This window comes from Lagopus muta, chromosome 3 (genome assembly GCF_023343835.1).
Source record: "Lagopus muta isolate bLagMut1 chromosome 3, bLagMut1 primary, whole genome shotgun sequence".
Lineage (NCBI taxonomy): Eukaryota > Metazoa > Chordata > Aves > Galliformes > Phasianidae > Lagopus > Lagopus muta.
The window spans coordinates 94,510,704-94,538,074 of record NC_064435.1 but is presented as its reverse complement, the minus strand read 5'-3'; the positions used below and the strand labels follow the sequence as shown (position 1 = coordinate 94,538,074).

At 41.9% G+C, this 27,371-nt stretch overlaps 4 protein-coding genes across 10 annotated transcripts in view; all 4 read left to right on the top strand.

Moving 5' to 3' along the window:
- The window catches only part of LOC125691280 (Hermansky-Pudlak syndrome 3 protein-like), a 31,951-nt gene extending 8,451 nt beyond the window's left edge, over positions 1–23,500 (top strand). Inside the window, exons 5-6 of one of the 5 annotated variants that reach the window (XM_048940457.1) lie at positions 143–362; positions 22,782–23,500. In XM_048940457.1, the coding sequence (XP_048796414.1) occupies positions 143–362; positions 22,782–23,027 (466 nt within the window). In that variant the 3' untranslated portion in view covers positions 23,028–23,500. The other 4 variants (XM_048940460.1, XM_048940456.1, XM_048940459.1 and 1 more) reach the window with 4 other exon arrangements.
- On the top strand, positions 2,580–10,832 carry LOC125691281 (tubulin alpha-3 chain-like). Of its 2 annotated transcripts, none has more exons than XM_048940463.1 (5): positions 2,580–2,619; positions 7,104–7,326; positions 7,835–7,983; positions 8,864–9,544; positions 10,441–10,832. In XM_048940463.1, the coding sequence occupies exons 2-5, from the start codon at positions 7,206–7,208 to the stop codon at positions 10,735–10,737; spliced, it is 1,248 nt and encodes a 415-aa protein (XP_048796420.1). In that variant the 5' UTR covers positions 2,580–2,619; positions 7,104–7,205; the 3' UTR covers positions 10,738–10,832. The 2 variants fall into 2 exon arrangements, with proteins under 2 accessions (XP_048796420.1, XP_048796419.1); XM_048940462.1 differs by lacking the exon at positions 2,580–2,619 and adding an exon at positions 4,241–4,355.
- LOC125691283 (tubulin alpha-3 chain-like) overlaps positions 2,582–27,371 on the top strand; it is a 31,529-nt gene continuing 6,739 nt past the window's right edge. The window contains exon 1 of one of the 2 annotated variants that reach the window (XM_048940468.1): positions 2,582–2,619. The gene's annotated coding sequence lies outside the window, so the exon portion shown is untranslated. Of the gene's footprint in view, positions 2,620–24,108; positions 24,149–27,371 lie in introns of those variants that run through there. The other variant, XM_048940467.1, reaches the window with a different exon arrangement.
- LOC125691284 (Hermansky-Pudlak syndrome 3 protein-like) lies at positions 13,038–20,812 on the top strand. Its single transcript, XM_048940469.1, has 6 exons — positions 13,038–13,378; positions 13,743–14,237; positions 15,888–16,074; positions 18,035–18,120; positions 19,523–19,712; positions 19,932–20,812. The coding sequence occupies exons 1-6, from the start codon at positions 13,156–13,158 to the stop codon at positions 20,035–20,037; spliced, it is 1,287 nt and encodes a 428-aa protein (XP_048796426.1). The 5' UTR covers positions 13,038–13,155; the 3' UTR covers positions 20,038–20,812.

Below are 27,371 nucleotides of genomic sequence, written 5' to 3'. Positions count from 1 at the left end.
GTGTTTAGTCTCCTAAATATATTCCTGTTTCTATTTTCTGGATACTTACAAAAACACAGGTTAATTTTTCTTGTCTGATAGTCAAAGCACTTGTTTTCTAGATACTTCCAAATTATGGGCTCTGACTTTCTCTTTCCAACAGGTTTGGTTCAAGTACTGAAGCGGTGCATTTTCTGGGAAGCACAAAGCCATGGAACTATACGTATGACTCCAGAACAAAAAGTGTAGAAGGCAATATCAATGACCCTAAAATTGTTCACCCAGAATTCCTCAACATGTGGTGGGACACCTATACAGTTAATATTTTACCCTTACTAGAACAGAAAGAAGTTGATGAAGAAAATACCACAAGTGCAAACCTGGTATGTATCTTAATATTCCTGTGGAAACTACCTATGCAAACAGAATAGACTTTGTGTGATCTCACTTGTTTCCCCTCCTGTGCAACTGAAAGCGTGGGTGTGGATTAGTTAGTGAGATGCAGAGATTCTTGGTTTTTTTCTTCTTTCATTTCTGGAATAAAGAATAATGCAGATTAGAAGAATATTAAGTGGTCTGGAGCATAGTTGATTGCTATGCTTAAAATTAAGTGCAGAATGATGCACCAGAAATGACAGTGTAGTAACTTCAGTAAACTCATCCTTAATGTGCTGCAGCTATTCAAACATGAGAACCCCCAGTTGAGCATGCAGTATACATACACTTGCAGTCTTGCATGGTACGACCTACCTAGGTAGGCCTGCAATAATTAGAGAATAGGCTACTTAAATAGACTTGCAGTAATAAATGTTGATACTTGCAAAACCAAAATAATGCTTCTTATTCTAGTTGTTAAACAGAATTCAGTAGTATGTCTGCAAACTTGAGTCTCAGATTAGTACAGTGACTGATTCAAGTTTTTAATCCTTCTCAGCCTAAAGTTACACAACGTTGGAGATGTGCTCTATCTCTTGTAAACTTTTTCTAATGAGCTGTTTGCAGCTATCAGGCTTGATCTATACTCTGGCTTTCTCTTGTGGCTTTTGTAGAGAGGTATGAGGAACTAAACCCCTGACCCTCCCTCCCCCACCTCTTTCCTTGAATGATTTGTTAGTCTGCTTTATTTTGCTAGGAAAGCTGCACAGTCCCTGCTTGTTGGTGATGCTTGGTGCTATGCATGAGAACATCTACTTGGTTGCCCTCTTATGTGGCCTGTTGCTTGCTTAAAGTATGCAAAATCTGTCTGTATTTTTTAGTCTGCCTTTTATTTTAGGCAGAGGTTACAGAGGCAGTGTCCCATATGTCGGTATCGGCACCACCACCACCAGTATTACCAACCATATCTTCAGAAGAACGCAAGGCTCGGTGGGAACAAGGCCAAGCTGACTGTATGGGAGTGGATTCTTTTGATAACATCAAGAAGAAACTGGACTCCTACCTTCAGTCGAAGTGCCATTTTCAAACACTGGCACTACAAGGACTTGTTCCAGAACTAACAGCTAGGAAAGGCTGTAGATGATGGACAATTATGCTTGCGAGTAGCTTGATGGAAAAAATTCTTGGCTGAAGGCCTCTGCAGTGCTACAGATAAAGACAGTGCTACAGGTAAAGCAAGAGCTAGGAAGCAGAATTCATTTTCCTTATGTTGTGATCAGCTGGCTCAATGTATTCATTGAAACTGGGTTTGCACCTTAGCTCATTAAGGTGATTAGCAGTGACTCCTTTGCTTGCTATTTTAGGTCTCAAATGTGATTTGTGAGATTGCTCATACACTAAATGATTGCCATTCTGCTTTACCATTAGTGAGAGATAACAGTAATAGCACTGCTTTGATCTTCTAGTCCCAATTGCACTGTTTTGACCAGGTTTTTACACATAGTGCCTACAGCATGGCAGAATGCATTTGTTCAGTTCTGTATTCTTCAGGCTTAGTAAACGGAGTTTTTCTGTTACTTGAAATCTTCATGCAAAAATAAAAACTTGTCATGCTTTTCTGGTTTTTTTTTTTTTGTAAACTCTTGAGAAAATAAAAAAGAGATCTTTGGAGCAATCTAAAATAACCCAACTTTGTTCATTCCATTCTAGCTGTCATTAACAAATGTCCAGCTTCTAGTTCTGTAATTTTTAATGGAGTATGTAATCAAGTGCCAGGTTGCTGCTGGAAGAAGTACCTGCAGAATGGAGCTAAGAGAATCTGTATTTTGGTTACTGAAGAACAATCTGTAACGTGATACTGTTTTTAAAACAAACAGTAGTGATGCTATCTTGGCAAGTAAAGATGAAGTAGCTGTACCTACACGGGTTAGGAAAACTCTCTTCCTTGTGTGCATGGCCACCATCATGCCACGCGCTATATTTTGAGACAGAGAAAAGTAGTAAAAGTACAAGACAAAACTCACAGTAACAGCCTTCTGAAGAGAGGGTGGCTGCTGTTTGCCATTAGTTCAGATCCATCCTTTAGCTACAAGTGTAAACAGAACCGAATTACTTAGCATTCAGTGTGGTACCTGTAATCTGTATTAGTCCAGAGACATGTATTTTCTTATATCTTTATAAAGGAGGATTTTGGCAGGAAGCTAGTAAGGGTTGTTCAGCTTTAATCCTGGAGATAAACAATTAACAACCTGCTACTGTTTGCTGGTAAGGAGAAGCTATGATCTGCATGTGAGAGTTAATTGAGGTCCTGGTCATTGTTCAGCAAAAATGGTAAAAAGGAGGTCCAGGTCAAAGTAACTTACAGCTATTTAAAAGTTAATAGCATTTGAACTCTCAGTCATAATGTTACAACTAACCACTTTTTTTTTTTTTTTTTTTTTTTTTTTTTAATTATTTGAAGTTGTTTGGAAGCAGGAAGAGTTAGTAATTACAATCTACAGTGACAAAATATACTTTACCCAGCAAGTACAAACACTGAAGTTTGGCATGCACACAAATATTCTCTGGGTAACTTAAAAGTACTCTCGAGGTCAGCTGAACAGTCTTAGTTTTGCCCCCCTTTTCTGTACACTTACTAGAGAATCAGCAGGTTCTTTGACTTTCAGTTGCAGACAACTGTAAGTGTAAAAAGCATGAGACTACACCAACCTGAAAATTTGGTTTAGCATGTAAGTTTTATTACATTCCAGAAGATAAGATACTGAATAAGATAAAACCTGTATGTTTCAGATTAACAAGTATAGTTAGTAAATAATTAAAACTGGGGAAAAAAAATTTACACTAACCCTTGACTCACCTTATAATGTTCAATAAATTAACATTGTCATTTTCTGCCATTATTTTCTCCATAATTAACAGGCAGCATTAGCAGAACTGTACAGGCCTCTTTAAATCACCCCATCAGTATAATTTGATACAAAGACTTTTTTGTGAAGTTTGTAGTCAGTGTAATAACTGAATCACTGCTATACTCAAAACGATAATTCAGAAGCTTTTAATGCAGGGGACAAAGGTGGCTAATAGCTTTGTCTTTGGAATTAAAGATGCTAAAGTTCATGACTGCAGAACCTCACTTGCAGACCATGCCACACTCCAAGAAAGAACAATATCCAAAGCCTGCTTATACCTTGTGAAAAGCAAAAAATAATCATTAAAAAAAAGCACCACCGAGAAACTCAGAAGCTCAAGTCACTGTACAACTTGCCACTAACTCAGTTAAGTTTTTTATGTGGCTTTGGAACACTGAACCATCATCTAGTTAAGAGAAAACAATACTGGTGGTTAGTTTCATAATCATTTTTTAACTCAGCCACTCTGCAAAATATACATTATTTTTTAAAACAAGCAGTGATGTAGCTTGGCTAGCCGTTGAAATGGGTCCCTTGCCAATGGAATTTTAGCTTGAAAAAGGAAACAAAGTTAAATCTCTCATTCATAGTCAGGAATTGTTTCTCCAGCTTACATCTAAACCTGAAAGTTTGTTTTACATAAACTATGCAAAAACCTGACAATTCATTTGGTTGTACCTCTGCTTTCCTGCTTTTTTGTCAGACTTCCAGGACTGTAACCAGCTACCAGGGCACATTATTCCACTGCCCATGTCTTGTTAATTCTTTGTCTACCAAACTCAAAGCATCACAGCACGTTTTCCTCGAGGCTAAGAAACTAGCTCCATAAAAGTGCATCAGCTTGTTAAGCCACATATTTTGGATTCCTTCAGTTAACTCAGTTAGCGGCAGTTAGCAGCCCACGTGAGGAGAAGAGCGCACTGGCGAATCGGTGGCCGCCGTTCGCCTCTGGCCCGGGTGACAGCCAATGGGAAAGCAGCGCGCAAGGGCTCTCCGGACCGTTACCTGACGGCCGTTGCGTCTCTTCGGCTGCGGACGTGTTGCGGTGGAGTGCCGTGCAGTCGAGGCTCCTGAGCCTAACGAGGCGCCATGGTGGGAGTGGGAACTCGGGTTGGGGAGAGGAAGGGAACCTGGGATGGCTTTTGCCGCGGCGGGTTTGGGGAGTCGAGAGTGACCTGTGCTGCGGCGGAGCTCGCGGAGCGCTGCCGCTTGCGGCCCTGCGGTGGCGTAAGGCCGTGTGTGGGAGTGGAGAAATTAACATGAGAACTGAGAGTTCGAGGGAGGTGATGTGTAGAAGTTGTCTGGTGGTAAATGAGACAAAACAGGTGGAAAAGCAACGAAACCGGCTTTGCAGTGCCAAGGACGACGGTTGAGGGACAAGAACGCCTACCGCATCGGCGGCGGCATTTCTTGTGGTGCCTAAAACGATTGGGGGCTGCGCGCAGCCAAGCAGAGGAGAGGCGTGTGTCCGGCGGCCAATGGCGTGCCACCGTGCCGTGAAGGGGCGCGGCTGTGCGGCGGTGTCTGCGCCTCTGCTCCCGCCCCAGACTGCGCGGGGCTGCGCGCTGGGGAACGAGAGCCTGGGGTGGTGTGAAAGCGTTGGAAGCTCATTGCCAACCCAATACAAGTGCAGATAAATGCAGAGTGAGCCTCACTGGCAAAAGGCTAGTGACAGAACCACGAGGGTGAGAATTCAAACATGTAGTTGAAGATGAGAGTTTTGATGAAGCTTTAAAGACGCTCTCTACCTCTGTGTTTTCCTAGATCAGCTAAATACACAGTAATAGTATATAATATATGTATAGTATATAATAATAAGCTAGAATAAGAGTTTCAGTCTCAGATGTAAAACAAAATTGGGGTTTTGAGTGATTAAATGTAAGTGCCATGCTTCCTCACCCAGATGATTTAGTAGAGGAACCCAAATATGAGTGGATTGCCTGGCACTAGTTATGTGCTTATTGTAAAGGAAAACATACTTAGAGGTCTTGTGCAGAAAAGATTCTTGCAACATTACTCAGTACATTATTGTCAACAGATCAAGGAAATAGGGGGTTATTATATAAAGAAGGCTTCTAAAACCAAAGAAAGGTGAAAAAGAGACTAAACGGAATATTATACACAGGATATACGTGCTCTGTGGTAAGGAATGATGATACTGCATTCATCCTGCGTGACCACGTGGTATCTAAGATCCTCCAACATTCTCAACGTTAAATCCTAGAATCTTTACAGTTGGTCAGCTGGTCAAACTCCCCGGCAATGATTAGGGAAAAGCACAGCTAGATTAGATTGCCCAGGGCTTGATCCCACCTTGCCTTGTAAGTCTCCAGGAATGAGGCATCAACCACAACTCTAGGCAGCCTGTTCCAGTGCTTTGCCACCCTTGCTGTAAAAAACTGTTTCCTTCTATCCAACCTAAATGTGTTTTACTTTGTGACGTTCGCCTGTACCCACTGCTCAAGCCTGCTTAGGTCCCTCTGGATGGCATCCTGTTCCTCTGGTGTGTCAACTGCAGCCCACAGCTTGGTGTCATTAGCAAACTTGCTGAGGGTGCACTTGACCCCACTTTTGATGTTGCTGATGAGGGTGGTATCAAAGAGTACCAGTCCCAGCACTGATCCCTGGGGGACGCTGCTTGTCACCGATCTTCATCCGGACACTGAGCCATTGGCCACTGCTCTCTGGACTCGATTCTGCAGCCAGTTGTTCATCCATTGAACAGTCCACTCATCAAATCCATATATTTCATATATATTTTCATATATTTCCATATATTTAAGGACTGTGATTGAAGGACTCTGACACAATACCCCACAACATCCTTCTCTCCAAATTGGAAATACATGTGGCTCTTCTGTTGTCCATTGATGCAGTGACACTGTCATAAAAGGCTGCTAGGTTGGTCAAGCAGGATTTGGCCTTGGTGAAGCCGTGCTGGTTCTCCCTGCCTTCCATGTGCCTTAGCTCACAGAGGTGAGACTGATGGGTTGGTAGTTTTGAGGGTCATCATATTATCCTTCTTAGAAGTGGGTGTGCTGTTGACTTTTTCCAGTCACCAGAGACTGATTGCCAGCACTTTGCAGATGTCATGGAGAGTGGCTTGGTGACCACATCAGCTAATTCCCTAAGGACTCTGGGATGCATTTCATCGGGACTCATAAACTGGCAGATGTTCAGGTTCCTCAGGTGGTCAAAAACGTCATCTTTGCTTACAGTGGGAGGGACGTTGCTTCCCCAGTTCCCTCCTGCTAAACCAAACATTTGAGGGCTGTTTGGCGAGCAGTTATCAGAGAAGATTGAAGCAAAGCAGTTGTTAAGTACCTCAGCCTTCTCCTTGTCTGTTGTTACCAGATCGCCTGTGTCACTTACTAGGCATGGTATGTATTCCTGGACTTTCCTTTTCTGGATGAGGTACCTGTAGAAGCCTTTCTTGTTCTTCTTGGTATCCCTTGCCAAAGTTAGGCCAAGCTGAGCCTTGGCTTTCCTGACCCCCTCCCTGCACAGACTTGCAGCTTCTTTGTAGTCTTCCCATGGTACCTGTTTGCACTGCCTGTACGTTTTCTTCTTGTTCTTCCATTTGACCAGCAGGTCCTGGTTCAGCCACGCCTGTCTCTTGCCTTCCTTTCCTGACAGCGTAGATCAGCAGCAGTGAGTAGATTCATGCTAGCAGCAGACTGTTGGGTCATTTTAATTGTCACTCAAGCAGCCGAGGTAATAATGCAGCAGGGAAAGATCACTACAGTATAACCCACAGATAGCAAGTTATTTTGAGAGTGAAATCTAAGTGACGGATAGCCCCAGATCTCACGTTATCATTGTCCTTTTTTTTGTTTGCAGCGTGAATGCATATCCATCCATGTTGGTCAGGCTGGTGTTCAGATTGGCAATGCATGCTGGGAATTGTATTGTCTTGAACACGGGATCCAGCCTGATGGTCACATGCCCAGTGACAAAACTATTGGAGGCGGAGATGATTCATTTAACACTTTCTTCAGTGAGACGGGAGCTGGTAAACATGTTCCCAGAGCAGTGTTTGTGGACCTGGAGCCAACGGTAGTCGGTACGTACGCAAGATGCACATCTTCAATGTAAAACTACTCCTTTCCTTTCAGACTTTTGTGCGTTTTCAAAACACTAGGGGTTCTGAAAGGTGTATAGCTGGATGATGTTTTGACATTTTTGGTTCGTGTTATTTGAAAGAGATGAAATGATGGTCTATGGGTAATGTTTGGAAAACATTAAACTTCTTTGCAGATTTTGGATAATCTTTCCAAGTCACTGCACTACATCCACAGCTTCATTTAATTGCTATCCAGAATGCCTGTGCCTGCAGTGTCGTTCTCTTGAGTTGCCTCCATGTTCCAGGATGCAAATACTGCTTTGTGAGCATCCGATGTTTTCCCCTAAAGAAAGACACTGAAGTTGTACCAACTTCTTGCTGCGTTTGTTCATGGAAGCTGTCTGTAGGTTTTTGACATTTCCTTTTACGTAGTATGTCATCCCTAGGCACCACATGCAGAACTCAGCAGATAAATTTTATGTTGGAATATGTATTTTTTCACTTGTAGATGAAGTACGTACAGGCACATATAGGCAGTTGTTCCACCCTGAGCAGCTCATTACTGGGAAAGAAGATGCAGCTAATAATTATGCCAGAGGCCATTACACCGTTGGAAAAGAGATTGTTGATCTAGTGTTAGACCGCACGCGCAAAGTGGTAAGAATTCGTGCTGCAGATCAATCTTTAAAATAAGTAAGATACAGCTCTAGAGCTACCTGTAGTTACAATTTGTTATGACACTTGTGTTGTTTTTTTTTTTCTGGGGGGGGAGGGAGTTGTTTGTTTTTAAGAATTTTATGCATAGATTATGAAAAACAAAAAACCGGGAACTTGGTCCCATGCCTCCCCCCTCTTGAGTTAAATAAAAATTCAGTCAGTAAAACTTGAAAGTTCTTGTGATGTGGAACATCATGATTTGAAGATATTTTAAGGATACCTCAGAAGTGCGTTATAAAATCTTTAGACTGTAAGCACTTGTTTGTTATTTTTAACCTGAATCGCACCATTATGTGTCATTCAAAATATTTCCAGTACCCTGAAACTCAGATTTTGGTTGGACGTTCAGTAATTTCACATGTCTTTCTAGGTTTCCATAACCTGGTGTAATGTAAGAAATTCACTTAGCATGATGTGAATCAAAGTGAAGTAGTGATTGCCTATCTGAAGTTGTAAAAATACTTTTTTTCCAAACCAAATTGATACTTGCTGCCATACAGAGTACAATAGTAGTTTAAAAGCTGCAAGCCTGCTGTAATTTCTAATAACCTTTCGCAGTGGTGCACAACTGCTCTTGCTTTTAGTAGGATAAAAAATGCATAAAGGAAAATGCTCCATTCAAATGAGAAAATACTCATATTCAGAACAAGGTGTGCTGTGGTGGTTTTAAGTAAAAGATATGCAAGAAAAAAAGTTACCTTTTAAAACAAACGATGAGGAAATAATTGCTTTTGAGTGTTTATTTTAATGTTGATGATTTTGGAAAAGGTAATAATAAATATATGTTTTTTCTCTCTTGCTTTTTTCCATCCTATTATAGGCTGATCTGTGCACTGGGCTGCAAGGTTTCCTTATCTTTCACAGTTTTGGAGGAGGCACTGGTTCAGGGTTTACATCTCTGCTCATGGAAAGGCTCTCTGTTGACTATGGCAAAAAATCTAAACTAGAATTTGCAATTTATCCAGCACCACAGGTTTCTACTGCTGTAGTGGAACCTTACAATTCAGTTTTAACTACGCATACAACACTGGAGCATTCAGACTGCGCATTCATGGTAGATAATGAAGCCGCTTATGATATATGTCGTCGCAACCTGGACATAGAACGTCCCACTTATACCAATTTAAATCGACTAATTGCGCAAATTGTTTCATCCATCACAGCTTCACTACGTTTTGATGGAGCCCTTAATGTAGATCTGACAGAATTTCAAACTAACCTTGTTCCGTACCCACGAATCCATTTCCCCTTGGTAACATATGCCCCTATCATCTCTGCTGAAAAAGCCTACCATGAGCAGTTATCCGTGGCTGAAATTACCAATGCTTGCTTTGAACCAGCCAACCAGATGGTAAAATGTGACCCACGTCATGGTAAATACATGGCCTGCTGTATGTTATACAGAGGTGATGTTGTCCCTAAAGATGTCAACGCAGCTATCGCTACTATCAAGACTAAACGTACCATTCAGTTTGTGGATTGGTGCCCAACTGGATTCAAGGTACTTTGATAACTTCTGAAGTGCTTGATCTTGGAAATAGTAGGAATTACGTGATATTTGGAGGTAGCGGTCATTGTACTGTACTGTAACGTTCCTGTTACTGAACTGCTTACATTTCAGATTATATTCTTAAATATAATTCCCTGATACTTTAACTCAGATGAAAATTCTAAAACAAGTTACAGAATAGCAGTCACGGTTTTTGTAGGAACAGGCAGTACTGAGTGTCTGAAAATAATTTACAAGCAGGTAGTACTGAAAAGCAACGCCAGGTTTTACTGCAAGTCTTCAAAAATCTCGGGAGCTTTGTACAGAAGGAATATAGGCAAGCCCCAAGCAAATGTAGAAACACTACATTAAGTTATTGAATTCAGTGCAGTAATTTCCCAACAATGGTTTTGAGATACCTTGAAGTGGTAGACGCTATCAGTTTCCGGACATGTGGAGCCTGACTGCTATCACTAGAGCAAACCTATTTTTTTCGTTGTGATTCATTTAAACATAGGCTCCTGTAAGTCGCCTTTTTACTAGATGAATATCAGGTTGTTCAGCTACTTCTGCTTGTTCTCAGTTGACTGGCAGTGTCACCTTCCGGACAAGAGGCCCATCCTTCCAGCTACTGTGCATGCATTCAGGACTTGCAAAGACCTAGATTCTTATGTTCTTTGTAGAGTCCAGTAAGCTCTTATGATCTTGGAAAAATAACCTCTAGGCCAATGTAGCTAACGCTGGACCAGTTTGACCAGATCCTGAATTTAGGATTTAGTGAAATATTTTGATGAAGCGCAAAATAATTTTATTTAATTGTTCACAGTTGTGGCTACTGTTGTTGTTAACAGAAATAAGTCTTCAGTGCTTCCCAGTAATTAAAGACGTTCTCACTTGTTTTCTTGAAGGTGGGCATTAACTACCAGCCTCCAACTGTGGTGCCAGGTGGCGACCTTGCAAAGGTGCAGAGAGCTGTATGTATGCTGAGTAATACCACTGCCATTGCTGAAGCATGGGCTCGTCTCGACCATAAATTCGATTTGATGTATGCCAAACGTGCCTTTGTACATTGGTACGTTGGGGAAGGAATGGAGGAAGGAGAATTTTCCGAAGCCCGGGAAGATCTGGCTGCCCTTGAAAAAGATTATGAAGAAGTTGGGATAGACTCTGTAGAAGCAGAGGCTGAAGAAGAGGATGAATACTGAAAATGCGGAAGTAATAGAAAGTGTGTTCTGTAACAGCAGCAAATGAATTGCAGAATCCTGTTCGCTTGCTTGCTTGTTTTCAGATGCAGTTTTAAATGTTGTACTGTTCCTTTTTTTCTTTGTTACTGTTTACACACACAGTTGCTTCGTAAGAACGGTTTGAAATTACAGTTCTTGGTAGCATCTAGTCTTGCACAACGTAAAGATTAAATTACAAACTTGTGTACGTGTCTGTAACGCTGTATTTATCTATTTATCTATTTATCAATTTATCTAACTGTAGTAAGGGTAAGTGCCATTACACTTTTGGTCTGAACTAGAATATTTGCTAAAAGCACCAAACTTGCTACTTAAAAAAATAAAATTAAAAAAAAAAAATGGGGAGACTCAGCAGACCAAAGGTAAAATTTTCCAACCAGCGTGCCCCCTTACACTCAGTTCCACCTTAGATAGAAGGAAAAGAAAATGTCAGATGACCTGCTTTACAATAGTCATGTTTTGAATTCCTACACTGACCTATGAAATACTTATGTGTCCTTTAATGCACAACTCTGTGGACACTGTAAGCTTTGATCAGTTAATAAAAATTGATCTTTTTTTTTTACCTGTTCTTACTGTTGGCAGAAAATACAACTTCTGTTTGCGGGCAGTTATTTTGTGGTGTGGTTTTTTTGTTTCTGGCTGGTTGGGTGGGTTGGGTTTGGTTTTTCAGAAAAGCCGTATGGTTTTCAGTGAAAAGGACTGGATGCAACTGACTGGTGTTAAGTAGCAGATGCTTCTCTTCACAGATTGTGTGTTCTTTTTTTTTTTCTGGGTGGAATGTCATTTGAGGCAACCTCTACAAAACCTGCTTTGTAGTGCTGTAATTTTACACTGTCTGATAGTAACAGTACACATCCCAAAAGCCTTCAGTTTTAGTCCAATCTAGCTACACTGTTTCAGCTAGTATTTCTGGTTAAAGTTAATAGGGATATCTCTGGATAAAGAGAAGGCGAATATATCTTCGTGCTTTTAATGTAACAGTTAACTCTCTACTAACTAGAATAGTATTCTGCAGCAGACATTTTAAAATCTCAATTAAAGCTAATGCACCAGATCTGGTTTATTTGCTGAGTATTCTGCTTTTGTAATTTAAAAAATACCAAAAAAGCATACAGTGATGTACGTGCTATTTTTACTTTACCAAAGGATGAACTTCTGTCTCATGCCTGTAACAATTTCTAAGCTTTTACATTTTACTTTCTTAACATGGAACTTCTTTGTACGCTAGTAGGAAAAAAGAAAGAGATGGATGACTTTGAATACTCGAGAAAGTATTACTGAAAGCCTGCAACTGAATTCTAAATTATACTTGCTGTTGAAAGGGATGCACATCATCACAACATCAGAAGCAGCTTCAAAACAATCTTCAGAGCAGGAAACCACAGTATTACAAAGTACAGAGCTACTGGTTCCTTGAATTCAGATAGTGCCAGCCCAAACACTGGTCCTGTTCGTAACTACAAACTGAGTCTTCTGCTGCTGTCGTCTCTCGTACAGGTACAGGAGGAGCTGAGGATTCTAGCGATAAACCAGTAACCAGTGCCGTCTAGGTCCATCTTAAGTTTAACAGTTGAGCACTTACCTGCACCTAATAAGCAAGGAAGGGCTCTCTCGTGAGTAGCCTGCCATTTGAGCACTACCGTGGCTTTCGAAAATCACACACTGAATTCTACCTCGAACAGGCTCCTTAGTTACATTGCTCAAGCCTCAGGATGGATGAAGAATCAGCATCACTGACAGCATTATTACTTCATCTTTGTATTAATTGAATCCATCCTTAGAAGCGCGCTGATTGACAGGAGGAAGGTGCTGTTAACACTGGGGATGACAGCCTGGGGGGGGGTCCTGGATCTACGGGAGCATTGGACAATCATCAACGGCATGCAGTTCAACAAAGGTAAACGCCAGCTTCTACATCTGGCTCGGAGAGACGCCGGCCAGCTTGGCAGCTGGGCAGCTGGAGAGCCGCTCAGAAACAGCACTCGCCGTCCACAGCGGCACTTCCCGCTCCCACGGCGCCGCTCCTCGCGCCGCCTGCCTCCCTTCAGCGCTCCGTTCCGGGTTTGCCTCCCGCTCGCGAAATCCGCAGCGCGAGGAGCTGGCGCCGCTTACGGCACAACACGCTGCGATGCAAGAGCACGCCTGAAAGCACCGACGCCGCAACCCGATAACGCAACCCGTACAAAGCGGCGCGTGACGGCGCGGAGGCGTGTCCAGGGGGCGGGCGGGGCCTCCCGGGGCACGGAGCTGCGCTCGGCGTCCTGCGCCCCGCCCCCGAGGAGCGCCGCGCGCTGCGGAAGGGCGCGCGGAGGCGGAAGGTGGCGAGGCGGGGCGCCGCCGCAGGAAACCTCCGAGCGGTGCCGGTGTTCGGCGGCCATGGTGCGGCTTTACGACTTGCACCCGTTCGGGTCGCAGAGAGTAGTGCCCTGCAAGCAGGAGCCGGCGCAGTTCTGCCGCGGCCGCGACGTGCTGTTCGTGGCCAGCGCGGCGGCCAGCTGCGGGGTGGAGGTGTTCGCCGTACGCCGCGAGGGCCGCTGCGAGCCCTTGGGCTCCTTCGCCACCCTGGGCCCCGTGCTGCGCATGGCGCACAGCCGTGCAGGTCAGTGCCGGGCGGGTGGCCTCTGCGAGCGCGGAGCGCGGAGCCCGGAGCTGCTGCCTGGCCGCGGCGTCTCCTCTGAGAAGAGCGCTGCTCTTACAGTGGGCCCACGTCGAAGTAGCGTCGGAGCTCTGGAGCCGTGTGTTTTCCTTTAACAGTACGTGAAGTACGTTTACCTAGCGAATTAATTTGCGCTCGAGATCTCTCATTGAAGAAAACCCGGTAAAGGCTGTGCTCTGGAACGCTATGTGAGAGCTGAGAATTTAAGATACTTTTTGTAATGTATTTTATTGGGTTCGCAGGTAAGCAGCTCAAACGCTGTCATGTGTTCTTTAACGACTTAACAGTCCTTCTGCTTTCCCTTAAGGAGACTATTTGGTGACGATTGAAGAGAAAAGCAAAGCAACTTTCCTAAGAGCTTATGTGAACTGGCGATGCATGTCTGCAGGCAGTTCTCGTGTTTGTGTCTGGATGGTGGGTCACAAGATGGAGGAGTCGTACACCAAAACCTTAAAAGAGCAGATGTCGATAGTGGAAATGGCACTTTCAGATCCTCCGCTGTGTATTTCATGTTGTCCTGTACATGGAGATCTTCTTGTGGGCTGCAGGAATAAGCTAGTCATGTTCTGTTTGAAATACCTGGTCATAAACCAGAATTGGACAGTATTAGACTTTGAACGCTCCTTAATTTTACACACTGATAACTTCATTCCTGCCGAAGTTGCATTTTGCGCTTGGCACATAGCGATAACAACAGAGTTGGATGTTCTAATCCTGAAACTGGACCTGATCCAGCATAGAGCAGACAGAGGAGAGCAATGCGCATATCAAGTTAGTACAACAGAAAAGCTGGTGGATGGAGGTAAGTACAGATATTGAACTTTTTCAGACTGAGAATCTGCTGATTACTGTCATTCATAAAGAAGGCTCAAGCGTGATGTCATCATTCCATACTGCCTGCTTTCAATGTGTGGGCATTAACCTGATTAGCTCCCACCTAAAAATCAGATCAACAGCAGTGTATGGGAACTGCTGAGTCACGGCCTGAACCTCTGATTAATCACCTGAGGTGAGCCATGAGTCAGCCAGAGGAGCACAGGTGAAGGCAATTCACCCCTCCTGGACCTATTTAAGAGCTGGCTACGAGAGGGGAAGGATCTCTTCTGGAGATCCCCTCTTTTGGTGTCTTCTGGTGAGCTCAACCCAAGGGTAAGCTCTTCCACTTATTCTCTTTTTGTGATCCTTGTCTGCTTTGCCTTACTCTCTTGATTATATTGCGATTATAACATCCTGATATCTATTGATTATACTCAATTATATTGTGATTATAACATCTTGGTTATCCAAGCAGAAAGCTGTTAGAAAATCTTTCATTTATAATTTAAGAAATTTTAAAAGGTTTGTGCTTCTTGAAATGGAAACTACACCTTAAAAAAAAAAAGAGGTCAATAAAATTTCAGATGGGAAAGATATCAAATGGAGTTTTCTTCATTGGTGGACAATGGATTTTAGCGCAGACAAGTCACACTGGCTTGTTTTCAATACTTAAAGCCAAATAGAAAAGTTCAAAACATTTTTGGGTGCAATTAGGATTTGTTTTCTGGAACTTAGGTGTGTTGAAGATCACACAACCTTGTATCATAGCTACCTTTTTCTTTCTGAAAACCTTTTCAACCAAATGACAACATTTTTTTTATTTGTTATTTGGCTGTTTACAGCACAGGTTGCTTTGGATTTGCCTTATACTGAGCAGCTTGCCTTTTAATAGAGTCACAAAATGGGTGGGTTGGTAGGGAGCTCAGAGTCCGTCCAGTTCCAACCCCTGCTGTGGGCAGGGGCACCTCCCATAGACAAGGTGCCCAAACCCATCCAGCCTGGCCCTGACTGCCCCCAGGGATAGGGCACCTACAGCTGCCCTGGGCAGCAGTGCCAGGCCCTCGCTGCCCTCTGAGAGAAGAATTTCTTTCTTATGTCTGATGTAACTCTGCTCTGTCTCGGTTTAAAGCCATTACACCACGTCACGTCTCTCCACGTGCATGGAAAAAGTCTCTTCATCTTTTTCATAAGCCCTGTTTAGCTATTGGAAGGCCACGATCATTTTTCCCCGGAGCCTTCTCCAGCAACCCCGGCTGTCAGCCTGTCCCTGCAGCAGAGGCACTCAGCCTCTGGGCATCCCTGCGGGCTCCTGTGTCCCCACTCCTACAGGCCTGTGTTCCTGTGCTGGGGCCCGGAGCTGAATGTAGCTCTGTGAAGGACTGGGGGAGCAGAGGGTGAGAACCACCTCCTTTGCCCTGCTGGCTTCATTTCTGAGGCAGCCCAGGGTATGGTTTCTGTGAAAAGTCGATTGTTCTTGTTTTCTAGTGTAGCTCGTCTCAAAACGTCATAGTTTGTGGAAGCCAATGCTAATTGGTTTCCTGTAGTTGCAGTTTTTAGTCGATATTGTATCAGTGTCAGTGTTTTCTTATTGCTAAATGGAATTGTTTGAACACTTTGATACATTTCCATTGTTTAGGTATAAAAGATGAAGACCTTGCAGCTCATAGTTTGCAGCTTGAATTAGATGAGTTTGTCATATGTCAGAAGCCAGTGGAACTGCTTGGGGAAGAAAGTAAGCTTTGTAAGATACCCATCACACTTGAGTCCACAGAGTTGTCTGCAGAAGGCAAGAAGCACTTTCAAGTGCAGTATCTCCTTTTCAGGTATTACAAATGCATTTTCCCCTGCAAGGGTTAACTGCTATGTTAGTAATTCCATGTAACCAAAATGAGCTCACATCTTGCTGAAAGGAAAATCCTGGTGTTTTGGCTTCTGGGATGTTTGTGTGCTGTGTATTTTTTATGTTGTTGCTTTTTTTTTTTTTTTTGTCTGCTGAGAAGATAACTGTGATGCAAATGAAGATCCTTACTTGGCCTTGTGAATCCTAAGCTTTATTTAATGTTGTGCAAGTGGCTAGTTAGTACAGTTAAATGCGATTTAACTGGTGATTTTGCAGTATTGGTGATGTTTAATACCGGTTTTCATTGTACATCCTTGTATTCCATGAAGGGCACACATGACAGCTTCGCTTGTGATGTATCAGGAGGGATGGTATTTTCTCAGCATACTGGATGACAAAATAGTTTAGATTGGAAGGGACTTGCTGAGTCCCTCTCCTTAACATCTCCCTGCTTGGGCAGGATCAGCTGGACTAGGCTTTCCAGGACTCGATCCAGCTGAGTTTGAGTAGCTCCTTACTGGGCAGCCTTTTCCAGCATTTGGCCACCCACAGTTCTTATACTTTCATGCCAAACTAGCAGAGCAGTTTTACACACCTTATTCTGGAGTAACTTGTGTGCAATTTTCTTAATATTTACAACAAGCCTACTACAAAATGTGACAGTCAGAAATAATCACCAGTCCTGACAGCGATCAAGGCACTGCCTTCTGCTTGTTTGTTCTGTGGGGTTCAACTCCAGCTGAAGCGGTGGTTACTTAAGTGCTTTTTACCAAAAAAAAAAGTTCTCCCTTTGTGCAGCTGGGAACGGGGAGTTTACTAAGTATCTTCAGCCCTAAAAAACAACACCTTTGGTTTTGTTAGTAATCAAATCCTTTAAACTTTTATCTAAAACTGTTGAAGCATTGGTATTGCAGTCCAGCTGTGAATTGCAAAGCAAGGAAAAGGATGAGATGCAATAGGAAAGACAAGTAGGACTGAGGGCTGCGCCATGTTACATTGTGTTCAGTTGAAGAAGGGATGGGGAAAAAAGAAAAGTTAAATAATGGTTCAGATCCATTTTAGTGTGTGTTCAGCACTGTCATGGCTTTACCATTTTTGTTACTCCACATCATAACATCATGAAAAGCACTGGGAGTTAAGGAGTTAATGCCCCATTTCTGTGGACTGCCAATTTTCCAGGTACCCGATTCTCAGAAGAGAAGAATTGCATACCCCAGAGGACTTTGCATTCAGAGGGGGAGATAAAACTCCTTGCAGGTCACGGGACTGGTCTCGTTTTTTTTGCTGCCTGGCGGCGTGTGTGGCTTGCTCCCCAGCCATTTCGCTTTCAATTCAATTTCAATAAGGCCTTTGGTTTTGGACACTCTCTCTGTCTCATTTTATTTGATTTATTAGCCTCGGTTCTAATTATACATTGTATTATATTGTGTTATCTTGCATTCCAATATCAAATGTAGTAAGTTAACCTTCCTCCTCAGATCGTTGCCACTGTTCATTTGTAGGCCCGTCTCCCTGCCCTTCCCCCTTTTCCCTTTCTTAAGGTGTGGGTCTCTGGGTCCCCAGCCCCATTAGTCGCAGAATTGGGCTGAAACGGCCCAAAACCATTGACACTCCCCTCCTCTTTTCTGGGCCTGTGGGCCTGTCTCCTCCTGTCATGGACACAGATCTAGAGATAACTCCGTGACATTCATCAGATCCCAGCATTGAATGCATGACTTGTGGAGGAGCAAAGAAAGGATTTTTGGTTGCAAAATCTTGAGGTAGTTGCCTCTAGCTGTGCTACGTGTTTCTTGGCCTTGCTAAGATAACTGTATTAGCAATAGGAATGAAGGATAGTTGAGTATAAAAACATCAACTCTGGGTGTTACAGCTGTTGCTGTTTACTTGCTTGGAGTAGATGATAGCTTCTTACTGACTTCCCATGTTGTGTTTTTTCCCTCCAGGCGTTTTACACCAGACCAGTCCCCTTTTGGCTTTTGTGAAGAGACGAAGCTGCACTCTGTTCAGTTCCTCCCTGTTTACCAGGCAGGTAAGCGCACATGTGGGGGAGCAGTATGAGTTAAAATACCAGTTAGCAACACTGAAGGAGGAAGTCTATTCAAAGACAACTCTCAGTGGTTCTCAGTGACTGATTTTGTATCACGAAAGAGACACTTTTTATGTCACATAAATAAAGTTATCCTCAGTGTTATTGTATGATATTAGGATGCCTCTCAGAGTTAATAGCAGACATCAGAGAAGTAAATCTTAATATTAAGGTACAGGTTATCTTTATTTCAAGCTTTAAAATAGAAGGGAGCGAAAACTAATTTTAGGCTTCACTAAGATGCACTCACTCAAGCCTCAACATAACCATGGAAAAATGCTTTATATCAGATCGTCTTTCCTGCTCACCCAGTTTCTAGTTTTCTGGTAGCAAAGCCATATTTAAGCTGCAGGTGTCTGAAATGAAGAAGCTACTTCACAGAATGGTCAGGGTCAGAAGGGACCTCAAGGATCACGAATCTCCAACCCCCCTGCCACGTGCAGGGCCACCAACCTCCCCATTTCATACCAGACCAGGCTGCCCAGGGCCCCATCCAACCTGGCCTTGAGCACCTCCAGGGATGGATGGGGCATTTGCAGTCTGTCTGGGCAGCTTCTCCAGCACCTCACCACTCTCACAGTAAAGAATTTCCCCCTGACATCCAACCCTACATTTTTCCTCCCTCGACTTCAAACCATTTCCCCTTGTCCTGCAGTTATCTACCCTTTCCAAGAGTTGATACTTGTTATTCAACTCCAGCTAACTTTTCCCTTGTGATTTATAGACTTCAACAAGAAAGTCTGTAGAATCTGAACACAGGCTTTGCCTACCTAAGAATGATCAGGCTGCTCGTTCCATTCATGGACATTTAGTTCTAATGACTCTGCCTGGAATTATAGAATCATAGAATTGCTTGAGTTGGAAGGGACACTTAAAAGTCATTTGGTCCAACTCCCCTGCAGTGAATGGAGATGCCCACAGGTCGATCAGGTGCTTACAGCCCCATCCAGCCTTACCTTGCACGTCTGCAGGGACAGGGCACCTCTCTGGCCAGCCTGTGTCAGTACCTCACCAACCTTACTGTAAAAACTTCTTTATATCTCATCTAGATCTCCCCTCTTTTTCCCAGTTTCTTTTTTCCCAGTTTCCATGTGCTGTTCGATCTATGGAAATTCTTCACTTGTGAGTACATCCATGCTTCTGTTGTAAATTACTTCTGATGAGATAACAAATTGATTGTTACCTGCTGATATGCTGTTGTTCATATTCTTTTCAATAGCTACTAATAAAACTGGTCTGGAACTTGGGCACGTCTGAGAGTGTAGTTTAGGCATCAGGTCACAAAGAAACAGAATGGTTTTGATTTATGAAGTATATGAGATGCCTTTTTTATTGTTATGTCTAGGGAGTTCTATGACAGCAAATGAGGAAACTGAGAAGAGAGAACTACTGAGTCTCTTCTGCTTTTTTTCTTTGCCTCATGTTGGATATCTCTACTCTGTTGGGAAGTTAGTAGAACTGATTTCTACTTACCAGTGCTCGGAGAGGTCAGAGCAGGCAGTTCTTACTCCACAGTTCCTGCATGTCATTACAAGGTAACTTTCTTTTTTTTTTCTTTTTTTTTTTTAATATATTTTCCTCTTTGGCTCATTTATGAGTCCTTCGCAGCCTCTTCGGTCATTCTGGGTGGATTAATGTTTTAGTGCAGAATGCCCATCTGTCTGCATCACAGAGCTGATTCTGTCTAGTTTTTGTCCTGGATTAATTCAAGTTTTCACTTTTTTTCTTCATCAGTGTTTCTTCTTTCCTTCTAGTGAGAGCCTGCAGTGTTACACAGTGCGGTGCAGTGCAGCAGCAGCTCGTGATGAAGATCCATGCATTGATACAACTGTGAAGGTGCATATCTCATATTTTTTCTAAAAGAATGGGGCAGCAATATGGCAGTTGTGTTTCATACCAAAATCCCATTTGTTTCTATTCGCTATGACAAATAACATCCAAAATTAATATTTTACATCAGCCTGTGGCATATTCTCATGTAATGGTCTGCAGGTGTATCGCTGCAATCTGTTATTGCTGTTTACGATTCTAGAGGATTAATAGAATATTTTAAAAACCTGTAAAATCATGTACACTTAGAACAAAAATCATACTCTCCTGTATAAATCTGAATGGAGGGAGCAGAGATTTCCCATATTGCGGCTGACGATGTTTGCAGAACCGGCCTGTCTTGAAACTTAAACTTTGGTCTTTTCTCTCTTTCTTCTTTTTTATTTTTGTTCCCTTTCTCGGGTGTCTTTGAACTGGCAGTTTTCTTAAGAGGAGTGTAAACATTTGAACATGTCTGCCTACCTGATAATGTGTTGGTTTGTGTGTTGGTTCTTTTTTCTTTCTTTCTTTCTTTTTTTTTTTTTTTTTTTTTTTTTTTTGAAGAAGTTCTGAAGTTCAGAAGTTCTCAAATGCCTTGATTATAAAAGGCTTTATTTTGCAGAGGCAGCCTTCTTGTAGAAGGCCCTTCTGGTGTTCCCTTCTATGGAAAGATTTAGGGTTTCTCTAATACATTGACTATATAATGCTTGTAATGCTTAGCTAGCTGGATCACTGACTTTGCAGTAGACTTTCTTTCACTTTCAAAACTAGTTCTGATTGCAGTGGCTGCTTGAGACTGCTGTCTCCTGAGCTGTGATCTTCACTACCTAAAGAGTTGGCTGTGAGTACTGAAATAGTTCATCAGGTTTAAGCTGTATTCTGACCTGTGTAATGTAGAATTGTTTGCGTTTTAAGTAGTGACGCTTTCAGCCCCAGTAGGCATTGGCAATCCTACCTTTAGTGTTTAGTCTCCTAAATATATTCCTGTTTCTATTTTCTGGATACTTACAAAAACACAGGTTAATTTTTCTTGTCTGATATTCAAAGCTCTTGTTTTCTAGATACTTCCAAATTATGGGCTCTGACTTTCTCTTTCCAACAGGTTTGGTTCAAGTACTAAAGTGGTGCATTTTCTGGGAAGCACAAAGCCATGGAACTATACAGAATCACAGAATCACCCGGGTTGGAAGGGACCCCAAGGATCATGTAGTTCCAACCCCCCTGCCTAGCAGGGCCACCAAACATACACATTCAGATCAGGTTGCCCAGGACCCCGTCCAACCTGGCCTTAAACACGTCCAAGGACGGGGCATCCACAACCTCCCTGGGCAGCCCGTTCCAGGGCCTAACCACTCTCCTAGTAAAGAACTTCCCCCTAACATCTAACCTAAATCTTCGCTCCTTCAACTTAAAACCATTTCCCCTAGTCCTGCTGTTGTCAGCCCTTTTGAAGAGTTTACTCCCCTCCTGGGTGTAGGTTCCCTTCAGGTATTGATAGGCTGCAATGAGGTCACCCCGCAGCCTTCTCTTCTCCAGGCTGAACAAGCCCAACTCCCTCAGCCTGTCCTCATAAGGGAGGTGCTCCAGCCCCCTGATCATCTTAGTCGCCCTCCTCTGGACCCTTTCCAAAATCTCAATGTCTTTCTTGTACTGAGGGCTCCACACCTGGACACAGTACTCCAGATGGGGCCTCACAAGAGCCGAGTAGAGAGGGACAATCACCTCCCTGTCCCTGCTGGCCACCCGTATGACTCCAGACCAAAAAGTGTAGAAGGCAATATCAATGACCCTAAAATTGTTCACCCAGAATTCCTCAACATGTGGTGGGACACCTATACAGTTAATATTTTACCCTTACTAGAACAGAAAGAAGTTGATGAAGAAAATACCACAAGTGCAAACCTGGTATGTATCTTAATATTCCTGTGGAAACTACCTATGCAAACAGAATAGACTTTGTGTGATCTCACTTGTTTCCCCTCCTGTGCAACTGAAAGCATGGGTGTGGATTAGTTAGTGAGATGCAGAGATTCTTGTTTTTTTTCTTCTTTCATTTCTGGAATAAAGAATAATGCAGATTAGAAGAATATTAAGTGGTCTGGAGCATAGTTGATTGCTATGCTTAAAATTAAGTGCAGAATGATGCACCAGAAATGACAGTGTAGTAACTTCAGTAAACTCATCCTTAATGTGCTGCAGCTATTCAAACATGAGAACCCCCAGTTGAGCATGCAGTATACATACACTTGCAGTCTTGCATGGTACGACCTACCTAGGTAGGCCTGCAATAATTAGAGAATAGGCTACTTAAATAGACTTGCAGTAATAAATGTTGATACTTGCAAAACCAAAATAATGCTTCTTATTCTAGTTGTTAAACAGAATTCAGTAGTATGTCTGCAAACTTGAGTCTCAGATTAGTACAGTGACTGATTCAAGTTTTTAATCCTTCTCAGCCTAAAGTTACACAACGTTGGAGATGTGCTCTATCTCTTGTAAACTTTTTCTAATGAGCTGTTTGCAGCTATCAGGCTTGATCTATACTCTGGCTTTCTCTTGTGGCTTTTGTAGAGAGGTATGAGGAACTAAACCCCTGACCCTCCCTCCCCCACCTCTTTCCTTGAATGATTTGTTAGTCTGCTTTATTTTGCTAGGAAAGCTGCACAGTCCCTGCTTGTTGGTGATGCTTGGTGCTATGCATGAGAACATCTACTTGGTTGCCCTCTTATGTGGCCTGTTGCTTGCTTAAAGTATGCAAAATCTGTCTGTATTTTTTAGTCTGCCTTTTATTTTAGGCAGAGGTTACAGAGGCAGTGTCCCATATGTCGGTATCGGCACCACCACCACCAGTATTACCAACCATATCTTCAGAAGAACGCAAGGCTCGGTGGGAACAAGGCCAAGCTGACTGTATGGGAGTGGATTCTTTTGATAACATCAAGAAGAAACTGGACTCCTACCTTCAGTCGAAGTGCCATTTTCAAACACTGGCACTACAAGGACTTGTTCCAGAACTAACAGCTAGGAAAGGCTGTAGATGATGGACAATTATGCTTGCGAGTAGCTTGATGGAAAAAATTCTTGGCTGAAGGCCTCTGCAGTGCTACAGATAAAGACAGTGCTACAGGTAAAGCAAGAGCTAGGAAGCAGAATTCATTTTCCTTATGTTGTGATCAGCTGGCTCAATGTATTCATTGAAACTGGGTTTGCACCTTAGCTCATTAAGGTGATTAGCAGTGACTCCTTTGCTTGCTATTTTAGGTCTCAAATGTGATTTGTGAGATTGCTCATACACTAAATGATTGCCATTCTGCTTTACCATTAGTGAGAGATAACAGTAATAGCACTGCTTTGATCTTCTAGTCCCAATTGCACTGTTTTGACCAGGTTTTTACACATAGTGCCTACAGCATGGCAGAATGCATTTGTTCAGTTCTGTATTCTTCAGGCTTAGTAAACGGAGTTTTTCTGTTACTTGAAATCTTCATGCAAAAATAAAAACTTGTCATGCTTTTCTGGTTTTTTTTTTTTTGTAAACTCTTGAGAAAATAAAAAAGAGATCTTTGGAGCAATCTAAAATAACCCAACTTTGTTCATTCCATTCTAGCTGTCATTAACAAATGTCCAGCTTCTAGTTCTGTAATTTTTAATGGAGTATGTAATCAAGTGCCAGGTTGCTGCTGGAAGAAGTACCTGCAGAATGGAGCTAAGAGAATCTGTATTTTGGTTACTGAAGAACAATCTGTAACGTGATACTGTTTTTAAAACAAACAGTAGTGATGCTATCTTGGCAAGTAAAGATGAAGTAGCTGTACCTACACGGGTTAGGAAAACTCTCTTCCTTGTGTGCATGGCCACCATCATGCCACGCGCTATATTTTGAGACAGAGAAAAGTAGTAAAAGTACAAGACAAAACTCACAGTAACAGCCTTCTGAAGAGAGGGTGGCTGCTGTTTGCCATTAGTTCAGATCCATCCTTTAGCTACAAGTGTAAACAGAACCGAATTACTTAGCATTCAGTGTGGTACCTGTAATCTGTATTAGTCCAGAGACATGTATTTTCTTATATCTTTATAAAGGAGGATTTTGGCAGGAAGCTAGTAAGGGTTGTTCAGCTTTAATCCTGGAGATAAACAATTAACAACCTGCTACTGTTTGCTGGTAAGGAGAAGCTATGATCTGCATGTGAGAGTTAATTGAGGTCCTGGTCATTGTTCAGCAAAAAAATGGTAAAAAGGAGGTCCAGGTCAAAGTAACTTACAGCTATTTAAAAGTTAATAGCATTTGAACTCTCAGTCATAATGTTACAACTAACCACTTTTTCTTTTTTTTTTAATTATTTGAAGTTGTTTGGAAGCAGGAAGAGTTAGTAATTACAATCTACAGTGACAAAATATACTTTACCCAGCAAGTACAAACACTGAAGTTTGGCATGCTCACAAATATTCTCTGGGTAACTTAAAAGTACTCTCGAGGTCAGCTGAACAGTCTTAGTTTTGCTCCCCTTTTCTGTACACTTACTAGAGAATCAGCAGGTTCTTTGACTTTCAGTTGCAGACAACTGTAAGTGTAAAAAGCATGAGACTACACCAACCTGAAAATTTGGTTTAGCATCTAAGTTTTATTACATTCAAGAAGATAAGATGCTGAATAAGATAAAACCTGTATGTTTCAGATTAACAAGTATAGTTAGTAAATAATTAAAACTGGGGAAAAAAAAAATTACACTATCCCTTGACTCACCTTATAATGTTCAATAAATTAACGTTGTCATTTTCTGCCATTATTTTCTCCATAATTAAGCTAAAGTTCATGACTGCAGAACCTCACTTGCAGACCATGCCACACTCCAAGAAAGAACAATATCCAAAGCCTGCTTATACCTTGTGAAAAGCAAAAAATAATCATTAAAAAAAAAGCACCACCGAGAAACTCAGAAGCTCAAGTCACTGTACAACTTGCCACTAACTCAGTTAAGTTTTTTATTTGGCTTTGGAACACTGAACCATCATCTAGTTAAGAGAAAACAATACTGGTGGTTAGTTTCATAATCATTTTTTAACTCAGCCACTCTGCAAAATATACATTATTTTTTAAAACAAGCAGTGATGTAGCTTGGCTAGCCGTTGAAATGGGTCCCTTGCCAATGGAATTTTAGCTTGAAAAAGGAAACAAAGTTAAATCTCTCATTCATAGTCAGGAATTGTTTCTCCAGCTTACATCTAAACCTGAAAGTTTGTTTTACATAAACTATGCAAAAACCTGACAATTCATTTGGTTGTACCTCTGCTTTCCTGCTTTTTTGTCAGACTTCCAGGACTGTAACCAGCTACCAGGGCACGTTATTCCACTGCCCATGTCTTGTTAATTCTTTGTCTACCAAACTTAAAGCATCACAGCACGTTTTCCTCGAGGCTAAGAAACTAGCTCCATAAAAGTGCATCAGCTTGTTAAGCCACATATTTTGGATTCCTTCAGTTAACTCACTATTTCTTAAAATATAAGAAGAAATGCAAGGAATCATTATGGATTTCTAAGGAGGTAATGGAATTTAGTGTCTATTTCCCTAGTTGCCAAAATGCCCCTGTTTGCTGACATAAGATACATATATATATGTATATATATATGTACACACACACACACACAAAGTATAGCTCCTGAGAAGTTTAAAATTAATAGCTGTGGATTCCACATTATTCCCTAACTAAATTAAAAAAAAGAAAAAAATCATTTTATGAAGGCCAAGACCATATCAAGAATCAAGCTCTTAACAACTACAACCAGTGGGGGGGGGGGGGGGAAACAACAAAAAAAAACCCACCACAGCAGCATGGTCCTCATTAAGTTTTTGGGTTTTTTTTAACATAATAAGCTTTATGTCTAGCAAAAGTGTTTCTTTTCATGAGGAGCTGGATACTTATAAAGGAAAAATACTTACGATTTGTTTTCAGAATATGCTTGTGTACAACAGAAAAAAAAATCCATTACTTTCTATTCATGGAACAAAAAGCATAATCTTTGCACTTACCCTTTCAGTGACTGTTTTAGGAGAGTATCCAGAGCTACTGTACGGGGACTGCTGAATCACGGCCTGAACCGCTGATTAATCATCTGAGGCAAGCAATGAGTCAGCCCTTATTTTTCTAATTGTTCATGGAAATTTTATTGTAATTTTCTCTTGATGAACACACACAAGAGGCTGAATACCTGGTCGTAGACCAGGCATAGACCATAGAGCTCTTAGAAGCTCTATACTACAGCCAGTACTTTCAGAACTTCCTTTCCCTTAAAGTCGTTTCCTAAAATGAAAGTAGTAGACAATGATGCTTGCTCTCATTTCTCCCTTTGTTGGTGCTTAACGTTCTTCCATCATTACCAAATGATGGTCCTACCTCAGAGGCTTTTTTGTTTGTTTTTTCAACCTCAGTCATTGTCATATGTCTATGATAATTAATAAAGATTTATGTCCATGAAGAAGGTAAAGGTGGAAAAGCATCCAGAGCTCACATGACCTAATCAGGCTAGAAAGGTTAAGAAGCACCACAAATTCTGTAACTAAAATTATGTAAAAGTTTGACATGCATAAAGAGAGCAACAGGAAGAGCTGAACACATTCAAATCTATCAGTGATATTATAATTTATATTATAAAGTCAGCCATATAATTTAATTATTGTAGTAATGTTAGGCAGGAACGTAAAGACAAGATAGCGAAAGTCTTCAATAATTCGCCTCTAAAATAGTCATTCATCCCCACCTAAAGAAAAAGAGAGCAACACCTCAAGAGAAATTTAAAAGTGAACAGCTTAACAAGCTAATTGCTTTTAATGAGAATGTAATGGTGGCAATTAGAAATGCATCAGATTGAGGTAGGCCAACCCTTAACATTAATTAACATCACTCCACTAGCTTCAGTGAAATAACAGAAATTTCTATGCCTTACTTTTTACCAGTTCTTGTTGTTAGCAGGCAATACAATTCTGCTTGTGGGTGGGTTTTTTTGTGTGTATTTTTGTTCATTTGTTTGGGTGGGTTTTGGGCAGCAGAGCTCTGTGGTCATTGTGGTTCCCTTCAAGCTGAACTGTTTGGTTCCAAAGAGCTGTCAGTAATCCAGCCAAACTCACAGCCCGTGCAGTAATGCATGCATTGAAATTTAAATCACGTGCAAACGGAGGCAAATATTGCCAAGATCTCCCTTAGCTAAATCTTCCATAACACTACAGATTGCCTTGTAAAAAACCAACAGAAATTTAAAACTGTAAAGACCCTACTGCTGGGCTCTTGAGTACAGCTCAGAAAAGACCATCCGGACAGAAAATAACAGCTTCCACATGCAGGCACAAACTGCTTTTCCTTCAGGAAACAATGGCAGGAGCCAGGCATTA

Coding starts and splice junctions, on each gene's coding strand:
- LOC125691284 (XM_048940469.1), top strand. CDS start 13,156: ATGGTGCGGCTTTACGACTTGCACCCGTTCGGGTCGCAGAGAGTAGTG. Junction 13,379..13,742: donor CATGGCGCACAGCCGTGCAG/GTCAGTGCCGGG, acceptor CTTTCCCTTAAG/GAGACTATTTGGTGACGATT. Junction 19,713..19,931: donor TTCCTGCATGTCATTACAAG/GTAACTTTCTTT, acceptor CTTTCCTTCTAG/TGAGAGCCTGCAGTGTTACA.
- LOC125691281 (XM_048940462.1), top strand. Junction 7,984..8,863: donor TAGACCGCACGCGCAAAGTG/GTAAGAATTCGT, acceptor ATCCTATTATAG/GCTGATCTGTGCACTGGGCT. Junction 9,545..10,440: donor GGTGCCCAACTGGATTCAAG/GTACTTTGATAA, acceptor GTTTTCTTGAAG/GTGGGCATTAACTACCAGCC.